This window comes from Lynx rufus, unplaced genomic scaffold (assembly GCF_022079265.1).
Source record: "Lynx rufus isolate CCGP_SWC_20201006 ecotype Redwood Valley unplaced genomic scaffold, mLynRuf1.p SCAF_13, whole genome shotgun sequence".
In the NCBI taxonomy this organism is placed as follows: domain Eukaryota; kingdom Metazoa; phylum Chordata; class Mammalia; order Carnivora; family Felidae; genus Lynx; species Lynx rufus.
This window is the reverse complement of record NW_025814827.1, coordinates 58,453,308-58,476,944: the sequence shown is the minus strand read 5'-3', so window position 1 is coordinate 58,476,944 and position 23,637 is coordinate 58,453,308. Positions and strand designations below refer to the sequence as shown.

Genomic DNA, 23,637 nt, shown 5'->3' with positions numbered 1-23,637 from the left:
GGGGGTAGGGCCACTGTTTTTCCTTCGGTGTTTAACTGGAATAGAGCAGTTACTGTCTAAAACTTTTCTGTCTTGCTAGGCTGCCCCTTTCCTGGTTCTTTGGCTAAAGAGAGCAGGTTTTTGTTGAGGCTTTTTTTTCCTTTGCCTATCTTTGCTTCTATATTAACAGCTTTTTCAACTCCAAGTCTAGTATATATGAAGCAAAAAAGAAAACCCAAGGAACTAACTCACAGCCATGTCATTTCTTGGATGCCAACATTTCTAATTAATGTGCTTTGTTCTCCATTTTTCTTTTTTTTAATGTTTATTTTTGAGAGAGAGAGAGAGAGAGAGAGAGAGACTGTAAGTGAGGGAGGAGTAAAGAGAGACGGAGACACAGAATCCAAAGTAGGCTCCAGGCTCCATGCTGTCAGCACTGACACGGGGCTCCATCTCATGAACCGTAAGATAATGACCTGAGCAGAAGTCAGATGCTTAACCGACTGACCCCCCGGGCGCCCCTGTTTTCCACTTTTCAAGACTCTTTTATGTTTGTAACATCCAGCATTTTTAATTGTACTTAGCAGGAAGAATAGGGAAGAGTAAAAATACTTTTTCACCATCTTCCCCAGAAGTATAAATCTTGCAACAACTTCCAAGAAACTACCACTTATTAAGTTTTGGCATATTAACAAAGGAAAATATCCATTATTATGTTAAAAGTATGTTAAAGCAATATTTTCCAACTACCTATCTGTGTGAGACCAGAATTTTCCTCATATATTTCAACCAAAACAACCTACCACAAAATTGAATGCAGAAGCAGTCATGAGAATCCAGCCATCTTCCAGCAAGCTACACATTAAAGATTGCAAAACATGTAAGCCAACCCTAGTTTTCTCATTAAAATTTTGTTTTCAAAAATATAATTATTTTTCATAAAAATGCATTTTATGTTAACATATTACTTTATTAGTGTTATTTTTTAAATGTTTATTCATTTTTGAGAGACAGAATGCAAGTGGAGGAGGAGCAGAGAGAGAAAGACACAGAATCAGAAGCAAGCTCCAGGCTCTGAGCTGTCAGCACAGAGCTGACGTGGGGCTCAAACTCATGAACTGTGAGATCATGACCTGAGCTGAAGTCGGACAGTTAACCAACTGAGCCACCCAAGTGCCCTATTAGTGTTATTTTTAATAAATAAAAAATAAACATTTAGCATTTTCTCAGTTTTAATTCCCAACATTTGTTGTTTGTTTGTTTTTTAAGTTTATTTATTTTTGAGAGAGAGAGAGAGAGCGAGCAAGGGAGGGGCATGGGAGGGGGCGGACACAGAGGATCCGAAGTGGGCTCTGCACTGACAGCCCAATGTGGGGCTGGAACTCATGAACTGTGGGATCATGGCCTGAGCTGAAGTTGGACACTGAACCGACTGAGCCACCCAGGTGCCCCAATTCCCAACAACTGTAAATGTCAATAGATATAACCTACATAAATAATTATTGAGGTCCTCAAAAATTCTTAAGATTACAAAAAGGGTCCTGAAACCAAAAGGTTCAAGAGCTGTGAGGTAGAGAAAAGTACTATTAAGGTAAGCTCTTACTTCCTCTCCCAAGAGTTGTAGGTGTGGTTTCTGAGCACGCTGTCTAGTTCCTTGTGCCAAATCAGGTAGTATCACTGGTGGTGTTGGAAGGATGGCAACATGTTCTTGATTATCACCCACAACAGGATTTCCTTGCAATATTCTACAGTATGATAAAAAACAATACATTGGTTTGTTAAGTCACTGATGAGACTCATTTCATACCTCTGCTGAAATAAACACACCGACATTTGATATCTGTAATAAGCAGAAATTGTGCAGAAGTCAGACAGTCTGAAATGGGAAATAATTCAAAATAATTTTTCTGTGGTTCTGCATACATTTTAATAGTAACCTTCATGATGGTTTTACTATATTAGAATAACAAATTCATCCTGTAAAAGTCTGATTACAAAAGAGGTAAAAAGGTCTCTACCTTCTGATGGTTAACCTGTTCCCCACTCAAAGCCCATAGGAAATGGTCTCATTTCTTAGAGTGAAGTAAAGTGTCAGCCCAAGAAGAACTGCCTTCTCACATTAAAGTTTTCTCTTCTTGATTCACATCTTGCCAAGATGAACAAAAAATCTATGGCATTTATCTTCCTTTCTAGGCTACAAACTATATATATATATATAAATTATATAAAATTATACAAAAAATATAAACAAAAATTATAATACAAAAAATTATAATATAAAAATTATAAACAAAAGTCTTAATTAAGACAAAGACATAAGCTATATGAAAATTTGAAGGCAAGATGTGTCATTAATGACTAATTTATGAACTGCTTTAAAATACATTAATTTTGTATTAAATTTGGTATTAATTTGTACTAATTTTTATAATTACTGTAAAAGAATTATAAAAGGATATAAAATGAGCCTGCACAGACTATAGCTATATCAATTTCACACGGAAGCCAGTGTTCCACTTTTTGATATACCCTTATGTGAATAGGCAATCACTTTATGAGTCATCAAATGTGAAGACTAAAAGTTCACAAACCACCCAACTCACTTTAGTTACTTAATAATATGCTGAAACCTTCATATTCTATCATACCAGCTCTTAAAAAAAACAGGTCCACCCAAAGTTAGGCTCATGGAAATAGGGCTTGCCAAAGTAGAGTCATGGAGAAAAGCCTCCTATCCCAACTAGTCAAATATTTGAATTCAAAGAGAAGGAAGATAAAGTTCAACTGCCAATATGGTGAATATAGTAGACGGCCACTCAACACCCAATTATCCTCCTTCTAATGTGCTTTCCTGAACTACTGAGGATGAAGAAGTAAAACTCTCTTGCAGCCAGTGTCCTAGATGTGAGTTAGGATCCACTAATGAGATGCACTCAGCATACAATTTGGAAAGCAGAAAGTCCTGATGTTTTTGTTAGCAAACAGTCATGGCAACATCGAGTTCTACTGTAGCAGTGTTTCAGTTAATAGTAGTCCTTTTGTAGGTTGCTTTTCTTTTTTTGGGGGGGGAGGGGCAGTGAGCAGCAAGCATATCAAACAGACATACTGTGGTTTCAGAGTCTAAAGCTGTAACAATAGAGGCCACCAGATCCCTGAATCATAGCTAGGGTGGTATGTTGCCAGTACTGGCTTCCAGATTTACTACCTTCCTGACTATGCTAGAAGCAGCAGCTTCCTTGGCAGACATTTAAGCATGCTGTGTGTCATCTCTGGAAACCCTCCCTGCCTACAGCCCACTTTCCCAATCTTTCCATTGGTTTTATAAGCATCAAATTCTCATTACTAACTCCCTCTTTGCCTAAAATAGCTAAAAAATATTTCTGTTTTCGTCAACTGAATCCTGAATGGTATGTATAGGAAAAACAAAGAACAGGGTGAAGTCTACTGGCTGCAATAGTGAGCCAAAAGACTACATATATCGAAGTCAGTAAAGTATTTCTAAGATCATGAAGGACAGGCATGACATAAGAAGCTACCTTGAGGCACTGCTGTATTTTTATCTAGCTCTAAGCCAAAACCAAGGTAGTAAGAGTAATTCCCAACTTACTGTCTTTTCACATTCCAAATGTGCACTAATGAAGCTGACACTGTGGTTGGTGGGAAGAAAAATGAAAGAAGTCACTGGAGTGCATAGTGTTGGTAGATATGTATAGAGGACCTTAGTGAAAGGCTACCCAAGATAAGCAAGTGTTCCTACAGGACAAAGAGTAATCAATTACTTTGAAAATTTTCCCCAGACTTTCCCTTCTTCCTTCTTTATATCCAGAGAGAAGAGCTAATCCTTTCTAGAGTTCATTCTCCTGTTTGGAAAACACCATTTCGGATTGAAAATCTCTTCATATCCAATTTCTCCATCACTTCCAGCAGTAATCACTGGTTCTGCTCCTTCTTCCATGGTGTCTCTCCTGTCCACTGCATTTTCTCTCATCTGAGTCCTATGATATCATCTTTGCTGGCCCCTTACCTCTAGACCTTCCCTCCTCCAATCCATACTATATACCGTGCCAGAGATGTCATCACTCACCCCCTTTCCAAATACTTTAATGACTATATACACTGTATAAACCCAAGCTCCTGGGCTTTGCATTCAGGGTCCTCCGCAGTCTGGATACCATCTACTTGCCAATCCTACTGCCCTCCCCTAACTCCTGGCCCAACCTACATTCACTATGCAGAAGGTGCCTGAGGTGCTGAGATTACTTAGGGACAATAGGGAAGAGAGACAAACCAGATTACAATACAGTATGGCTATGAAAATAATGAAAAGAAGGCTTGCAGATTGCAGCTCCCTCATGAAACGTTTATAAATCCCCCTCTGCCCAGTCAAAATTCATCTTTGCCTCCCTAGTTTTTCTGCTGCATTTGATCGGATCTTTCATTGTAGAATATGCTATTTCTTATTCTATGTATCTTTTTCACAGTAGACATAGACTGGTTTGAAGAGAAAAGTGATTCTTATTCATTTCCTATCTTCTGTAATGCAAATGTAGTACATACTGAATACATATTGTATTTTGGCTCAGCAAGAAAAGTCTCACAGCCTCTGTGAGTTCCCAGTCCCAGACTCTATTCCAGGGAACTGAGAATCACAGGTCAGCATGATGTATTGCAGTGGTTCTCAAAGTGTGTTCCCTAATGCAGAATCATTAAAATCACATACAAACTTGCTAGAAAATGCAAATTCTTGGCTGCCCATTATACCTAATGAATCAGAATCTCAGGGTAGGACTCAGTCATCTGTTTTAACCAGCCCTGCAGATGATTCTGATATACACTGAAAACCAGTGACGTACTACAATCTTTCCTAAAACAGCCTGATTCTAAGAATATCCTGGGAGCTTGTCAAAACTATAGCTTCCCAGATCCCTCCTCTAGAGATTCTAATTCACATGTGGGGTAGGTCACTTCTCCTTCCTAGGTCTCAGTTTCTTCATCTATCTATAGCAACAGTGATCAGGTCTTTCAGGGTCTAATGCTTAGAAATAATATATGTGAGAAATGTCACATTGTACATGTTCAATTATTAAGTAATTAGTAAGTGGCTGATATTCAATTATTATTGCTATTCTCATTGAGGATATTAAATGAAGGAAACATGCCCACCTCTCTCAGAGTGATTTAAGTTTCTTTACTTGTCCCCCATGGGCCAGAGATATAACATATATTTCTTATTGTAGGTTGCTATCAAAGAAGTTTAGAAAACATTTGCTCTAACCTGTGAACACTTTTTAAAAATCTCTGCATAAATATTCTACGAGTCACATAAAAGAGAACATGAGCTCTATCCTATGAAGCACAAAGAAGGGTTCTCCCTCCAGCACTCTCCCCTCTTCTTGGATGTGACTCTAACAGAGAAGTTCCCCTGTCACATCTTTGCTTTCCCTTCCTTACTGAACTTAAAATCTTGCTTGTTGGGGTACAAAACCTGTTAAAGGCTTCAGAGGATGATGCTCACAGTTGCTTTTATACAACTCAAAGAAGAGGTGTACAGGGATATTTTCAGAGTGCTCATGTGCAAAAGTTGTGTCACAAAAATACAGGCAATAGAGTATTATATTCCACACAACATTTTTAAAGTACTTGTCACAAGCCACTGAATTGATTTCACAACCCCTTATTAGGTCACAATCTACAATTTAGAAAATAGTAACTTACAAAGAATGTTATTTGAAAACCAAACTCCTAGATCTAGGAAAGACTTTAAGAGTTCATCTTCTTGAAGATTACAAATAATTTTCTTTACTATAGTCTTCAAAATCTGTAGCAGAGGTAATGAACACTTTGAACACTTTTTAAAAATTGAGGGAACCATAATCTTAATAAAATGATAAATCTAAAGGAGAATAAGAGTATAACTATGTAGATTTTATTTTTTTACAAAATATGATTAGGGAAGTGGGGGATTTTATTTTTAATCATTGTAACTTCATTGTTACATGCAAACAGTGACATCTGGTGGAATGATATTGCTTTGCTTTAAAAAATTTCAGCTTTCACATATTGACAGTTATGAAATCAGATAAATGTCCAAGTAATTCCTGTTTTTATATATCTATATAAAATAAAAAATACACTAATCTAATAGCTTATTAAACTTTTATGGTGCATAGTAAAATGACTTCTGTCATTCCAATCTCTATTTTTTAAATATGCTGAAGTCTTCCTTAGGTATAAGGGGTATTTGTTAAAAATGGATACAATGGAAATCTAACTGAGGTTACTATTGATTCTACTTCTAACTCTGTCACCAACTGTGATTTGGACTGCAAAATTTACCCTCAGTTTCCTCATCCATAAATATGAGAAGGTTAGGCTAAAAGAAGGATAAGATCCTCTTATGGCTCTAAAACATGTACTTTTGTGACATATGCCCATCTAGACCTCAGACAGGGATTAAGTCTTATGTGCTTTGGCATAATATCTTGGGTCACTGCCTGGAGTATGTACCAAGGAACAAGCTAAGTAAGGTATGTGGGTAGGGCCAGGATTAGATTTAACCATTGAGGAATGGAAGACAATGCAGGAAATGGGGAATAGTGGGAGAAAGTCAGTTCCAGATACCCACGGTGGAAAGTAACATACAGCAGAAGATAAAACACAATATTCCAAATGTAGTATGACAGACCACAGGTGGTGGTGCACTAGAAGTAGTATCAGAAAGTTCTAGCAAGGGATGATGGTTCATTCTAGTAGGGAGAAACCAGTAATGGGGAAAACAAAACCAGGCAGTATTCAGTGCAAGCTACAAGTAAATAAGTAATTAATATCAGGGAAGTCTACCATATTTAGCAAGGTCCCAGCCCTGGCCTAGTACTCAGAAACAAGATTTCAGTTCTTAAGAGGGAACAAGCACTATAAGAACTCCCACCCCAATAGAAGCAGAAGCCCTGCTTCCAATACTGGGTCACAATGGATCAAATAACAAAACACAATGGTAAATAAAATCTCTCAAATTTTATTTGAGATCTCAAATAAAAATTTTATTTGCATATCTCAAATTATTCGACTAGAGCTCCTCAGATTCTTCCTAGCTTACATCAAAATTGGTTCTGAAAACAAGATGAGAACAAGTATTCAGAATGAAGCATGAAAAGAAAAAAACAAGACGGTCTTCACAAGTTCACAAAACAGTGGAATATAATGGAAACCATATTTAGAATCAAAGAGATCTAGGTCTGAATCTTAGCTTTTACCAGCCCTATACACATGGATTAGCCACTTACACCTATTTTGAACTACATTTTCTTCACTTGGGAAGAAAATACAAAATTTTCCATTTTCATATTCAAATATCAGCAAAATATTTAGAAGATTCAGATAAAATCTTTAAAATGCAAGTGCACTTTATATAGTTGATTTGTCAACTATAGGTAGTAGAGAGTGTAAGTCAAAATAATTACCCATGTGCCTGTATTTCAGTTTTAAAGTAAAAATCTTCAAAGGAATATAAACTATGAAAACAACACCCTTAATGTCATTTTTGTAAAATGTATATGTAAGTGCATGCACAGAAAAAAAAGGCCTAGAATAATATTTTTAAAATTTTTTATGTTTATTTATTTTTAAGAGAGAGAGACAGTGCAAGTGGGGGGAAGGGCAGAGAGACCCAGGGAGACACAGAATCCAAAGCAGGCTCCAGGCTCTGAACGGTCAGCACAGAGCCCAACACAGGGCTTGAACTCATGAACCATGAGATCATGACCTGAGCCGAAGTCGGATCCTTAACTGACTAGGGGAGCCACCTAGGCTCCCCTAGAATAATCTTTACCATATAGAATAAACACTGGAAAAGGTCTGCTTCTGGTATAACAGTCTTAACAATCACAGAGAAAATGTGTAAAGGCAAAATTCTCATAACCTAATCCACCCCACCCCCAACACGTTTCAGGATTCTGAATGACTAAATTAGTAATATAAACCTGCATCTTCTGGTGCTCCTACTTAAGATCTAAACATAGTATTCTAGGGACACCTGGGTGGTTCAGTCAGTTAAGCATCCAATTCATGATCTCACAGTCATGGAATTCAGCATGGAACACAGAGCCTGCCCGGGATTTTCTCTCTCTCTCTCTCTCTCTCTCTCTCTCTCTCTCTCTCTCTTTCTGCCCCTTCCCTGCTTGGGCTCATGCAAGCACTCTTTCTCTCTCAAAATAAATAAATAAATCTTTAAAAACTTTTAAACTCTATCTTTTTTAAAAAAAAAGCAATCCATTCCCAAACATGTTCTAGTGACATTATTTAAGGCAAAACTTAGAAGTCCTATAAGCATCCAGGAGGAGTAGAGAAGAAACAGATTACTTGCAAATAAAATAAAAACAGGCTGCTTTCAGATTTTTATTTCATAACATCAGATATCAGATGATACAAACAATAAATACATAGATAAATGTCAGCAAATATGACAGATTATAGGAAACAGCAAAGAACTAAAACAAGAGAGAATACAAAGATGACAAAAATAATACCCAGTATAACTGATAATGGCAATAAATGCATATGGGGTGATCCAACCTGTTATAAGAAAAAATTGATTGGCTTAAAAAATATTTTAGTCTATGCAATCTACAAGCAACACAACTACTAAAGATTAAAAATAAAAGGGCAAACATACACCACATAAAGAAAGCAAAAAATAGGACAAAGTATAGTTTTACTTTTTATGGAATTAGTGTACAATCTATAATGAAAACAAAAGGACTACAGTTAACAATTTCTTGAATTTTCTTCCACACATACACAAAAATGTGTATATAATCACATATCTGTTTATTTACTTCTATCTCCTTTCAGTGCACAGAGCACTACCTCATTCTTAGTCATGATTGCCATGCATCCCCTCACTGGATGCACCATAAAAAAATATTCTATTGATAAGCACCTAAGTTATTTCCAGTTTTTAGTTATTATAAGGACAATGAACATCCTTCTGCATGTATTTTAGTAAATTGCAGTCATCAGCATATAGATGACATTTAAAGCCACGGTCTTGGATAAGATCACTTTGGTAAGTATGGGAGAAAAGAGGTGCCAGTATAAGTTTGGGCACCCCAATGTTTTGAAATCAAAATATAAGGAGACACCAGCAAAGGAGACTTGAGAAGGTATAGCCAGGGAGACAGAAAGAGAACCAGAAAAGAGTATAGTCCCAAAGGTCAAGAAATTAAAGGGTTTTAAGGAAGAGTTAATGCAACTGTGCCAAATGCTACTAAAAAGTCAAAATGAGGACTGTGATATCTTACAGCAAATCTGATCATGTCCTTCTTCCTCAAAAAACTCTATCAATGGCTTCCCAATACACTGTGAATAAGAATCTCTCCCCCAAAGCCTCATATACATGCCCTCACACACCTACAGAGAATCTGTAAAATCCTACATGATCTGATTCATGCCTTCACTCAACCTCCACTGCATCACTGCTCCTCCCGTTCTCCAATGCTGGACTTCTTTCCAATTCTTAGATGAGTTCCAACTGTCCACAGCTGACTCTCAAACTTCAATATGCCTTCAAATCATCTGCTTTTTTAACAAGTTCCCAAGTGATGTTGATTCACTCTCAGGTTGCAATTTAAGTATCAATTCCTCAAACCTCCCAAGATGATCAGGAAATCTTCCAGTTTCCACAGCACCCTGCACTTCTGCATATTAATTATCCCATTCACGATAAGTAATTTACCACCTTTCTTCTTTGCCAATCTCCATATTCCCTGAGGGCATGGATTATTTCTCTTGTTAGCAGATGCTTCCCTAGGGCCTAACTCTATGCCTGCCACACAGTAGGTACACAAAAAATATATGCTGATTGATTTAAGTGATTAGTCAGATCCATATTTCTTGACATGGAAAGATAATTACAACACAGTTAAAAAAAATCAGGTCACAAAACGTACACAGCATTATCCCAGTTTTGTTCTATCTTACTTATTTTCATACAGAAAAGCCTGGAATCATGTATTTAAGAATGTAAATAGTATTATCCCTGGATAGCAAGATTTTGAATAATTGTAGGGTTTTTTGCATTTTCTTGCATATTTTTCACATTTACTAAAGTATTGTGTTTTTATTGTTATTTTATAACAATAATAAATAAGAGGAATTATTTTGTTTAATTATTTTGAAATTAAACATTAAATTCTGACACTTAACCTTTGGTTTTCCAATTATTGCAGTTGCCACTATTTTAACATATGGAGCTAACAGTCTGTCCACATTTTTTCAAAATGCGACTAAGAATTTCTTTTGTAACATGAAGCCAAGTGGAGAGTTAGGTCTGGGATCTATAGCCTAAGCACTGCTTCCCACCAGGAAGCTGGCTGTAAGGTGAACCTGACTTGAGAAGGTCAGCCAATGTTTGTAAGACAGCATTTTTTGCCAACTCTCTCTTTATTGATGCTGGATCAACAAAATACACAAGCAATTTTACATAGACAAGTCAGTAAAATAGGACATAAGTCCATAAATAGACTCAATAACACATTGGAATTTAAGGTATGAGAAGCTGCCATTTCAAAATAGTGAGGAAAGAGGATTTATTGACAATAATGATATTATGCAATTGACTAGTCACTTGGTGGGGGGAGGAATAATGCTTATTCTTCTCATCAAGTTAATTACAGATGGATCAAAGTAAGCTATAAAATGATAGAAGAAAATATGAGAAAATACATTTAAGTGTAAGTGTAGAAAAGCCGTTTCTAAGAATGAAACCAAGACTAGAACGCATAGAGAATGACTGCTAGTTTTTACTACATAAAAATTAAAACTTCTGGAGAGCATAAAACACCATAACAAAGGTAGAAAGCAAACAACAAAGTAAAAGAAAATGTCTACTATATATAACAAATAATTAAAATCTTTAATATAAAAAGATCACTTATAAATCAATAAGAGATGAATGATGACCTAACAGAATATGAACTGATAATTCTCAAAAGGAGAATAACCAAAAGACATCACCATCATTTAAAGTGAAAAAATATATAGTAATAAAAAGATATGTTTCCTCATCAGATTAGGAAAAAAATGAAGCAGATTGACAATTAGCCATTTGATAAGGGTAAAAGGAAATGGACATGATAAATTGTTGGTAGAGTATAAGTCTGAATAATTTTTCTGGAAAGAAGTCTGGCAATATGCATCAAAAATTTTAGAGCAAGGGGAGTCTGGGTGGCTCAGTTGGTTAAGCATCTAACCAGCTCAGGTCATGATCTGGTGGTTCATGAGTTCGAGCCCTGCGTCGGGCTCTGTGCTGACAGTGCGGAGCCTGCTTGGGATCCTGTCTTGCTCTCTCTCTCTCTCTGCCCCTCACCCACTTGTGCAGGGTCTCTCTCTCCCCCCCAAAAATAAACATTAAAAAAAATTTTTAAAGCAAAAAGTTTAATAATTCCACACTTGAAATCTTCTTACATTGCAGCTTGGTTAAGTTAGTGAATAATATGAAAATATTTAAATGTTCACACACAACCTTGAGTGAAAAATCAGTCTATAGAATGTCATACATGGTTTAAACACATGCACATACAGGAGATGTTAGAGGGCTATTCACCAAACTGTTAACTTAATCTAAGTGTTTAAACACTTTTAATGATTTACCTTATTTTAAAACACCAAATCTAAAATTCCATGCTAAGAATTCTAACAAAACAACTATAAACTTCTCTTTAAAATACAGAAACTTTAAAAGCAAAATTATAATTCATATGAAACATTTTTATAGTTCTCAACAAAATTGCTGTTTAGCAAAATAAACATAAGTTTGAGCAATATATTGCTATTTTAAATAAACCTAAGTATGTACCTATCTAGTCCATTAAAATATCCTCGGTGTTGCCACAAGTAACAATTACTATATGGAGAATTGGGAAAGCATTAAAATTATATAACCACAAATACTGTTAGGCTTCATAGTTAACTGTTCATCTCACAGAAAAAGCAAAAGCCACCAAATGAAAGGGTATTCATTTTGTGTTTACAATTACCTTTCTTGAGAACACTTATTAGTGCAGAAAAAATTATACATTTCTCTGAACTTGTAGGCTCAGCAGACAGATATATTTTGAAAAGGTTAAGCTATGTTTAGCAAGGTAATCCTCAAGAGATGGATGCCAGAGAATTAAATATTCAGTGCTTAAATTAACTTCTTATTTGGTACTTAGGAACAAATTGCCAAGAATTATCATCCTCAAATAGAACATTTATTGACTCTCTTGGAGAAAGCAAGATCTACTTGAAGAAAAAAAATTTTTAGAATTCGAAAGATACCAGTATTTTTAACACTTTACATGACTACTAGAAGCTGTGACACCTCAAAATGATGCTTAGCTACAGTGCTAATGGAAATGACTCAAAACAGTGGGTTCATGACTACTAGATTATGGTTATACCTTTATTTTCCACTTTCAGCTTTAGGCTTTCCAAAGACTACACTGCAGAACTGTTATTTTCTACCAGAGAAACTGGAACCGTTTGGAAATTTCCAAAGTTTTTCACATATAATTTGTTTCAAAAACTTCAAAACACTTACCTGATAAAACTAAAAGACAGGTGTTTAAGATTTTGAGTAGCGAATAAATCTTTGAAAAACATTTTTGCCTAACTAGAAAATAAACATGAGAATGGCCCTCTTTTAGGAATTCAAATTGAATTTCATTGTGATTACTGAACACAGGGAAACCAGATGTTTATTTATTTTTAAAAGAGAGAGAGCATGAGCAGGGGAGGGGCAGAGAGAGAGGGAGACAGAGAATTTAAACCAGGCTCTGTGCTGTCAGCTTAAAACCAGACATGGGGCTTGAACTCACGAACCATGAGATCATGACCTGAGCAGAAGTCGGATGCTCAATGACTGAGCCACCCATGTGCCCAAAGATGATTTTAAAGCTTGAAAGAATGCAGTAAAAGTATTAACAATTATCACTAAAAGTCAAGTTTGAGGAAATGAGCTCAGAATACACCATGAAAAGAGTTGAGAAGTTACTAATAATTCTGTGATAGTTTGTGTAATTAAAAATGGTCTTTTAAAATATTCTCACAGGTCTAAAATACTTAAAATATAATACTTAAAATGTCTCTATTTAAATTTAACTTAGGAAGATTCTGGGAAGATGGCGGCGTAGGAGGACGCTGGGCTCACCGCGCGTCCTGCTGATCACTTAGATTCCACCTACACCTGCCTAAATAACCCAGAAGACCGCCAGAGGATTAGCAGAACAGAGTCACCGGACCCAAGTGCAGACGAGAGGCCCACGGAAGAGGGTAGGAAGGGCGGCGAGGCGGTGCGCGCTCCACGGACTGGCGGGAGGGAGCCGGGGCGGAGGGGCGGCTCGCCTGCCAAGCAGAGCCCCCGAGTCCGGCTTGCAAAAGCGGAGGGGCCTGACGGACTGTGTTCCGACAGCAAGCGCGACTTAGCGTCTGGGAGGTCATAAGTTAACAGCTCTGCTCGGAAAGCGGGAAGGCTGGAGGACAAAGGGAGGGTGAGCTGCGGAGCCCCCGGACGACAGAGCTCAGTTTGGCGGGGAACAAAGGCGCTAGCCAGCGCCATCTCCCCCGCCCATCCCCCAGCCAAAATCCCAAAGGGAACCGGCTCTGGCCAGGGAAATTGCTCGTTCCGCGCGAACACCCAACTCTGTGCTTCTGCGGAGCCAAACCTCCGGCAGCGATCTGACTCCCTCCGGCTGCCACAGGGCCCCTCCTGAAGTGGATCACCTAAGGAGAAGCGAGCTAAGCCTGCCCCCCCTGCCGCCGTGCACCTTGCCTTCCCACCCCAGCTAATACGCCAGATCCCCAGCATCACAAGCCTGGCAGTGTGCAAGTAGCCCAGACGGGCCACCCCACCCCACAGTGAATCCCGCCCCTAGGAGAGGGGAAGAGAAGGCACACACCAGTCTGACTGTGGCCCCAGCGGTGGGCTGGGGGCAGACATCAGGTCGGACTGCGGCCCCGCCCACCAACTCCAGTTATACACCACAGCACAGGGGAAGTGCCCTGCAGGCCCTCACCACACCAGGGACTATCCAGAATGACCAAGCGGAAGAATTCCCCTCAGAAGAATCTCCAGGAAATAACAACAGCTAATGAGCTGATCAAAAAGGATTTAAATAATATAACAGAAAGTGAATTTAGAATAATAGTCATAAAATTAATCGCTGGGCTGGAAAACAGCATACAGGACAGCAGAGAATCTCTTGCTACAGACATCAGGGGACTAAGGAACAGTCACGAGGAGCTGAAAAACACTTTAAAGGAAATGGAAAACAAAATGCAAACCACCACGGCTCGGATGGAAGAGGCAGAGGAGAGATTAGGTGAACTAGAAGATAAAGTTATGGAAAAAGAGGAAGCTGAGAAAAAGAGAGATAAAAAAATCCAGGAGTATGAGGGGAAAATTAGAGAACTAAGTGATACACTAAAAAGAAATAATATACGCATAATTGGTATCCCAGAGGAGGAAGAGAGAGGGAAAGGTGCTGAAGGGGTACTTGAAGAAATAATAGCTGAGAACTTCCCTGAACTGGGGAAGGAAAAAGGCATTGAAATCCAAGAGGCACAGAGAACTCCCTTCAGACGTAACTTGAATCGATCTTCTGCACGACATATCATAGTGAAACTGGCAAAATACAAGGATAAAGAGAAAATTCTGAAAGCAGCAAGGGATAAACATGCCCTCACATATAAAGGGAGACCTATAAGACTCGTGACTGATCTCTCTTTTGAAACTTGGCAGGCCAGAAAGAATTGGCACGAGATTTTCAGGGTGCTAGACAGCAAAAATATGCAGCCAAGAATCCTTTATCCAGCAAGTCTGTCATTTAGAATAGAAGGAGAGATAAAGGTCTTCCCAAACAAACAAAAACTGAAGGAATTTGTCACCACTAAACCAGCCCTACAAGAGATCCTAAGGGGGACCCTGTGAGACAAAGTACCAGAGACATCACTACAAGCATAAATCATACAGACATCACAATGACTCTAAACCCGTATCTTTCTATAATAACACTGAATGTAAATGGATTAAATGAGCCAACCAAAAGACATAGGGTATCAGAATGGATAAAAAAACAAGACCCATCTATTTGCTGTCTACAAGAGACTCATTTTAGACCTGAGGACACCTTTAGATTCAGAGTGAGGGGATGGAGAACTATTTATCATGATACTGGAAGCCAGAAGAAAGCTGGAGTAGCCATACTTATATCAGACAAACTAGACTTTAAATTAAAGGCTGTAACAAGAGATGAAGAAGGACATTATATAATAGTTACAGGGTCTATCCATCAGGAAGAGCTAACAATTATAAATGTCTATGCGCCGAATACCGGAGCCCCCAAATATATAAAACAATTACTCATAAACAGAAGCAACCTTATTGATAAGAATGTGGTAATTGCTGGGGACTTTAACACCCCACTTACAGAAATGGATAGATCATCTAGACACACGGTCAATAAAGAAACAAGGGCCCTGAATGAGACACTGGATCAGATGGACTTGACAGATCTATTTAGAACTCTGCATCCCAAAGCAACAGAATATACTTTCTTCTCGAGTGCACATGGAACATTCTCCAAGATAGATCATATACTGGGTCACAAAACAGCCCTTCATAAGTTTACAAGAATTGAAATTATACCATGCATACTTTCAGACCACAATGCTATGAAGCTTGAAATCAACCACAGGAAAAAGTCTGGAAAACCTCCAAAAGCATGGAGGTTAAAGAACACCCTACTAACGAATGAGTGGGTCAACCAGGCAATTAGAGAAGAAATCAAAAAATATATGGAAACAAACGAAAATGAAAATACAACAATCCAAACGCTTTGGGACGCAGCGAAGGTAGTCCTGAGAGGAAAATACATTGCAATCCAGGCCTATCTCAAGAAACAAGAAAAATCCCAAATACAAAATCTAACAGCACACCTAAAGGAAATAGAAGCAGAACAGCAAAGGCAGCCTAAACCCAGCAGAAGAAGAGAAATAATAAAGATCAGAGCAGAAATAAACAATATAGAATCTAAAAAAACTGTAGAGCAGATCAACGAAACCAAGAGTTGGTTTTTTGAAAAAATAAACAAAATTGACAAACCTCTAGCCAGGCTTCTCAAAAAGAAAAGGGAGATGACCCAAATAGATAAAATCATGAATGAAAATGGAATTATTACAACCAATCCCTCAGAGATACAAACAATTATCAGGGAATACTATGAAAAATTATATGCCAACAAATTGGACAACCTGGAAGAAATGGACAAATTCCTGAACACCCACACTCTTCCAAAACTCAATCAGGAGGAAATAGAAAGCTTGAACAGACCCATCACCAGCGAAGAAATTGAATCGGTTATCAAAAATCTCCCAACAAATAAGAGTCCAGGACCAGATGGCTTCCCAGGGGAGTTCTACCAGACGTTTAAAGCAGAGATAATACCTATCCTACTCAAGCTATTCCAAGAAATAGAAAGGGAAGGAAAACTTCCAGACTCATTCTATGAAGCCAGTATTACTTTGATTCCTAAACCAGACAGAGACCCAGTAAAAAAAGAGAACTACAGGCCAATATCCCTGATGAATATGGATGCCAAAATTCTCAAGAAGATACTAGCAAATCGAATTCAACAGCATATAAAAAGAATTATTCACCATGATCAAGTGGGATTCATTCCTGGGATGCAGGGCTGGTTCAACATTCGCAAATCAATCAACGTGATACATCACATTAACAAAAAAAAAGAGAAGAACCATATGATCCTGTCAATCGATGCAGAAAAGGCCTTTGACAAAATCCAGCACCCTTTCTTAATAAAAACCCTTGAGAAAGTCGGGATAGAAGGAACATACTTAAAGATCATAAAAGCCATTTATGAAAAGCCCACAGCTAACATCATCCTCAACGGGGAAAAACTGAGAGCTTTTTCCCTGAGATCAGGAACACGACAGGGATGCCCACTCTCACCGTTGTTGTTTAACATAGTGCTGGAAGTTCTAGCATCAGCAATCAGACAACAAAAGGAAATCAAAGGCATCAAAATTGGCAAAGATGAAGTCAAGCTTTCGCTTTTTGCAGATGACATGATATTATACATGGAAAATCCGATAGACTCCACCAAAAGTCTGCTAGAACTGATACATGAATTCAGCAAAGTTGCAGGATACAAAATCAATGTACAGAAATCAGTTGCATTCTTATACACTAACAATGAAGCAACAGAAAGACAAATAAAGAAACTGATCCCATTCACAATTGCACCAAGAAGCATAAAATACCTAGGAATAAATCTAACCAAAGATGTAAAGGATCTGTATGCTGAAAACTATAGAAAGCTTGTGAAGGTAATTGAAGAAGATTTAAAGAAATGGAAAGACACTCCCTGCTCATGGATTGGAAAAATAAATATTGTCAAAATGTCAATACTACCCAAAGCTATCTACACATTCAATGCAATCCCAATCAAAATTGCACCAGCATTCTTCTCGAAACTAGAACAAGCAATCCTAAAATTCATATGGAACCACAAAAGGCCCCGAATAGCCAAAGGAATTTTGAAGAAGAAGACCAAAGCAGGAGGCATCACAATCCCAGACTTCAGCCTCTACTACAAAGCTGTCATCATCAAGACAGCATGGTATTGACACAAAAACAGACACACAGACCAATGGAATAGAATAGAAACCCCAGAACTAGACCCACAAACGTATGGCCAACTCATCTTTGACAAAGCAGGAAAGAACATCCAATGGAAAAAAGACAGCCTCTTTAACAAATGGTGCTGGGAGAACTGGACAGCAACATGCAGAAGGTTGAAACTAGACCACTTTCTCACACCATTTACAAAAATAAACTCAAAATGGATAAAGGACCTAAATGTGAGACAGGAAACCATCAGAACCTTAGAGGAGAAAGCAGGAAAAGACCTCTCTGACCTCAGCCGTAGCAATCTCTTACTCGACACATCCCCAAAGGCAAGGGAATTAAAAGCAAAAGTGAATTACTGGGACCTTATGAAGATAAAAAGCTTCTGCACAGCAAAGGAAACAACCAACAAAACTAAAAGGCAACCAACGGAATGGGAAAAGATATTTGCAAATGACATATCGGACAAAGGTCTAGTATCTAAAATCTATAAAGAGCTCACCAAACTCCACACCCGAAAAACAAATAACCCAGTGAAGAAATGGGCAGAAAACATGAATAGACACTTCTCTAAAGAAGACATCCAGATGGCCAACAGGCACATGAAAAGATGTTCAGCGTCGCTCCTTATCAGGGAAATACAAATCAAAACCACACTCAGGTACCACCTCACGCCAGTCAGAGTGGCCAAAATGAACAAATCAGGAGACTATAGATGCTGGAGAGGATGTGGAGAAACGGGAACCCTCTTGCACTGTTGGTGGGAATGCAAATTGGTGCAGCCGCTCTGGAAAGCAGTGTGGAGGTTCCTCAGAAAATTAAAAATAGACCTACCCTATGACCCAGCAATAGCACTGCTAGGAATCTACCCAAGGGATACAGGAGTACTGATGCATAGGGGCACTTGTACCCCAATGTTCATAGCAGCACTCTCAACAATAGCCAAATTATGGAAAGAGCCTAAATGTCCATCAACTGATGAATGGATAAAGAAATTGTGGTTTATATACACAATGGAATACTACGTGGCAATGAGAAAAAATGAAATATGGCCTTTTGTAGCAACGTGGATGGAACTGGAGAGTGTGATGCTAAGTGAAATAAGCCATACAGAGAAAGACAGATACCATATGGTTTCACTCTTATGTGGATCCTGAGAAACTTAACAGGAACCCATGGGGGAGGGGAAGGAAAAAAAAAAAAAAAAAAAAAGGACGTTAGAGTGGGAGAGAGCCAAAGCATAGGAGACTGTTAAAGACTGAGAACAAACTGAGGGTTGATGGGGGGTGGGAGGGAGGGGCGGGTGGGTGATGGGTATTGAGGAGGGCACCTTTTGGGATGAGCACTGGGTGTTGTATGGAAACCAATTTGTCAATAAACTTCATATAAAAAAAAAAAAGAAAAGAAAAAAAAAATTTAACTTAATATTTAATGTTTTGAATATTCTTAAACATGCAGTAGGTGATTTTTCAGGATTCCTACCAGCTCTTATGAAAGGCAAGAGACTTAACAAATATGCATTCTCAATGGGCAGGTGATACCAATCCCAAAGGGGTGAATGTTGGTGCCTGGGGAGGGAGATGATGAAAGCTTACTCTTTTTATGTATATGGCATGTGCGTATGTGCACACGCGCGTGCGCGCGCACACACACACACACACACACATGACCATGAGATGCACAGTATATCCAGGGTATTAAAATGTAATGGGGAAAGGCAATTGGGAGAGAAAAAGTGAAAAAGCCTTCCTTAAATGGTTGATCATAAAAAATTTTGAGAAAAACTAAGTTAGACACATCTGGATTTTTATCATTATCTAGAGATAAGATCTTTGGCAAGCAAACAGATATTATGGAGCCTAAGCTTCTTCAATAATAAAATGGAAATGATGACTGCATACAGTTGAATATTTAAAAAGGAAAGATGCAAAGTACATCACACAGTACTAGGAATGTGGTTTCTGCTAAACACATGTGAGCTTCCTTCCCTTTTCTCCTCTCTTTTGAGGATGCTATAAATTACATCCTATCCGCAAAAGAATACTCAGATGCCAAAGGAAAATGAGACACACAGAGAAATGGAAGAAACTCCAGAGGCAATGACTTTTGAACATAATCCCTGGATTCAAGTATTCCCAATGATGGTGTGAAATCTAAAAGACTGACTTTGAATCCAAATCTATGATTTTCTTAACTGTGTAAGCCTGGAAGAGTTGCTTGATTTTTATGAACGTCAATTTTCACATCTGTACTCCACAGAGTTGTTATGAAGAACAAATAATATAAGGTATGTGACACTCTTTGGTAACTAGATGCCACTAAACTAAAGCTACCTTATCATGGGCCACAGTTCATGTTAATAATAGTAGGAAATGAAGACACTATCCTAGACTGTGTACGTGCTGGGAAAGAATGGAAAAGGACAAAACCTGCTCCTCTCTAGTGTCTAAAAACAGAATTGTGTCATAAAAATCTAAACCTCAAACATAGAATTTGGCAGTTTAAATCTACTTTAAAAGAAAATTACCAGTGGAACTCTTACCTGTCTCTGCACTCTTCATCTGTAGTGTGATCATCTAAAAAAGAGGTTCCCAATATCCCAAGCAAAGTACTGTGACCTTTCTTGTCAGCTGTATGGTACACTCGAGAAGCCAAGTGTAAGTTGACAGGCAGCTCCTGGGCTGGGACAGTGGTGCACAGATCATGGAGGGTAGAAGAGGGGTAGTCTTGAGGAATTCTGCAGCAAAAAAAAGAAAGGGGGCTTCTTTGATCATTTTGTGATCTTTTGATATAAAATACATTGACATTGACAGTTTAGGCTCTAAAAAGGGTGTCTAAATGTATAAGATTTAAAACTATAATAATGATTTATAATGAATTTAATATCACAATTGGGGACCTGATCTTCAAAGTTATATACCTAACTTTCTGCTGAAGATCTCAACCTATAGGACTTACAGATATCTCAGAAACATGTTTAAAAGCAAACTCATTACCATCCCACCCAAATGCCTTCTCTCCCGATTTCTGTAACTCCTTTGGTGACACCATATCCAGCCATCATGCATTACTTCTTTGCTACTCTGCTCAAATGCTAATGTCCCTGAAGAGGTAGAACAATGTAGTACATTATCCATTAAATAGCATCAATAAACCCAAGTTTATGCAGCATCCTCCTTTCCACTATGCTAGAACTTGCCTCTCTCCTGCCTTTCCAAAGCAGAGAAGAAGGCATGAAGATCTTTCTTAATTTCCATTGTCACTTGCCACCCAATGAACAAACACTAATTGAGCAAGAACCACTACTACTCTATGCTAGGTGATTTACACACATTCTCTCCAACTCCCACAATGAACTTATATGGGAGGTATTATTATCCTTATATTAGAGCAGGCTTATTTTGGAGAGCTCATAAAATTAATGAGTAACTGCTAGGATCTAAACACAACGTTGCAGACTATAAGACAACTTTTTTCCTATTACTGCCTGTTAATGACCCCTGAGGTAGATGTAGCCCCTATCCAGTTCTACTCCATCCCCACACCCCTACTAAAATTATACTCTTTTTTAAAAAATCTTTTTTAACGTTTATTTATTTTTGAGACAGAGAGAGACAGAGCATGAACGGGGGAGGGTCAGAGAGAGAGGGAGACACAGAATCTGAAACAGGCTCCAGGCTCTGAGCAGTCAGCACAGAGCCCGACGCGGGGCTCGAACTCACATACCGCGAGATCGTGACCTGAGCCGAAGTTGGACGCTTAACCGACTGAGCCACCCAGGCGCCCCTAAAATTATACTCTTACATTAACTAAATGATGACCTTTTCATCAAATCAAACCAAATGAACTTTAGATCATGTTCTCTATGATCTACAAGACACAGCTGACAATATCGATGACTCTTCCTGAAATGGCTCTTTCTTTGTGAGATTTTTAAAACCTGTGTTATCCCAGCTTTCCATCTACCTCCAAAATTCATCATAATTTGATTTAGTCATTCAATTTTCTTTCTCCACCTTCAAAACTGGGTATAGCTTCCAAGGTTGAACTCCTCTTTGAATATTGGAAAAGTAAGCTTCAGTGTTTCAACTATTTCCTCTTGTGCCAAGACCTCCCAAATTTCACCTCCGGTATCACTATCTTACCTAGATTCCTCATCCTTAAGATGCAAAAGATTGAGCCATCTTTGAGTCCTCTTCCCTTCACCCACACATCCTATGAAAGACTGAGCTTCTCTGCTTCCCAGGGCTGCTGCTTCTCCCTCTTCACTTCCAACACACTCCTGTCAAGGTCCTCATCACCTCAGCCTGCATTAGCAAGGGTCTGCCAGTTGGATTGAGTACCACATCCTCTGTCTCTTCCTCTCTTCAATTCCTCCTGCAAAATTCTGCCACATTGGTCTCTAAATACTCCTTTGCCCAGCACAATGGCTCTCTGTTGCTTGCTGCATTCATCTAATTTCCTCTCTAAGTTTCAAGGCTCTTAGCATGTGGCCCTACTTCTAACACAGTAGTTAGAGTCAGACTGTCTCTGTTCAAATCCTGTTTAAAATTATTACTAGGTCAGGGGTGCCTGGGTAGCTCATTCAGTTAAGCATCTGACTTCAGCTCAAGTCATGATTTCATGATTCATGAGTTTGAGCCCTGCATAGGGCTTGCTGCTGTCAGCACAGAGCCTGCTTTGGATCTTCTGTCCCACTCTCTCTCTGCCTCTCCCCTACTGCCTCTCTCTCTCTCTCTCTCTCTCTCTCTCTCTCAAAATAAATAAATAAACTTAAAAAAATAAAATAATCACTAGGTCATACGCAAGTCAATTTATTTATATTTTGGCAAATAGGAAATAACATTAGCACATCCTGGATAAAGTTACTTTAAGGAAGAAAGGAATTGAGAACAAACTGATGGCTACCAGAGGATAGGGGGTGGGGGATGGGCAAAATGGGTGAAGGGGAGTGAGAGATATGGCTTCCAGTTATAGAATGAGTAAGTCACGGGAATAAATGGCACAGCACGGGGAATATAGTCAAGAGTACTGAAATAGCGTTGTGTGGTGACAGATGGTAGCTATACTCATAAACATAGTATAACATATAGAATTGTTGAATCACTATGTTATATACCTGAAACTAATGTAACATTCTGTGTCAACCATACTTCAATAATAAGGACTGAATGCATTTAAAACAGTATCTCTCAGGGCCGCCTGGGTGGCTCGGTCAGTTGAGCCTCTCACTCTTGGTTTTGGCTGGGGTCATGATCTCAGCGGTTTGTGAATTCAAGCATGGCCTACATCGGGCTCTGTGTTGACAGCACAAAGCCTGCTAGAGAGTCTCTCTCTGCCCCTCCCCCGCTCATGCTGTCTCTGTCTCTCTCTCAAAATAAATAAATAAATAAATAAATAAATAAATAAATAAATAAATAAAATAAAATAAAACAGTGTCTCTCACATGGCAGATATTAGCTATTATATCAGTCTCCAGGACAATTCACAGGGCCAACAATATCTGTCAGTTCCTTCAGTTGTGTATCAAATGCTGCCTATCTTTTTGTCCGTGCTTACACATCCTTCGAACAAGGCCTCCAAGACAAACTTCTCTGCAAAATTTACTGGTTTTTTTTTTAAATATCTCTTTTCATACATTGCCTTCTTCTTGTGCCACCCCTTCTGACCCTTTGTCTAATGGGTTGATGCCAATCTGTCCATCAACTGCTCCATGTGTTCTAGACAGTAGCATACATAGTATGAAGAAGAAAGACTTTAGGGTTGGCTGGGCCTGGATCAGAATCTCAGTTCTAACACTTGCAAGCTATAGCACTGGTCTCCCCGGAGGTCTTCTGTAAGATAAAAATTAAAACCCCTAACTAATGCCTTTGTAAAACCGATAATAAGAAGTCCTGGCCTGTGGAACTCTCAAGAAATGCTTGTTTTATTTTTATTGCTGTTGTTATTAATTTGAACTGGACAGCATAACC

General features: G+C 38.5%; 1 protein-coding gene across 1 annotated transcript in view; it reads right to left on the bottom strand.

Annotated features, from left to right (window-relative positions):
* The window catches only part of TTC6 (tetratricopeptide repeat domain 6), a 202,476-nt gene that overhangs the window by 109,247 nt on the left and 69,592 nt on the right, over positions 1-23,637 (bottom strand). Inside the window, exons 5-6 of the mRNA XM_047074697.1 lie at positions 20,208-20,402; positions 1,583-1,724 (exon numbers count right to left, since the gene is read on the bottom strand). Of these exons, the coding sequence (XP_046930653.1) occupies positions 1,583-1,724; positions 20,208-20,402 (337 nt within the window). The remainder of the gene's footprint in view (positions 1-1,582; positions 1,725-20,207; positions 20,403-23,637) is intronic.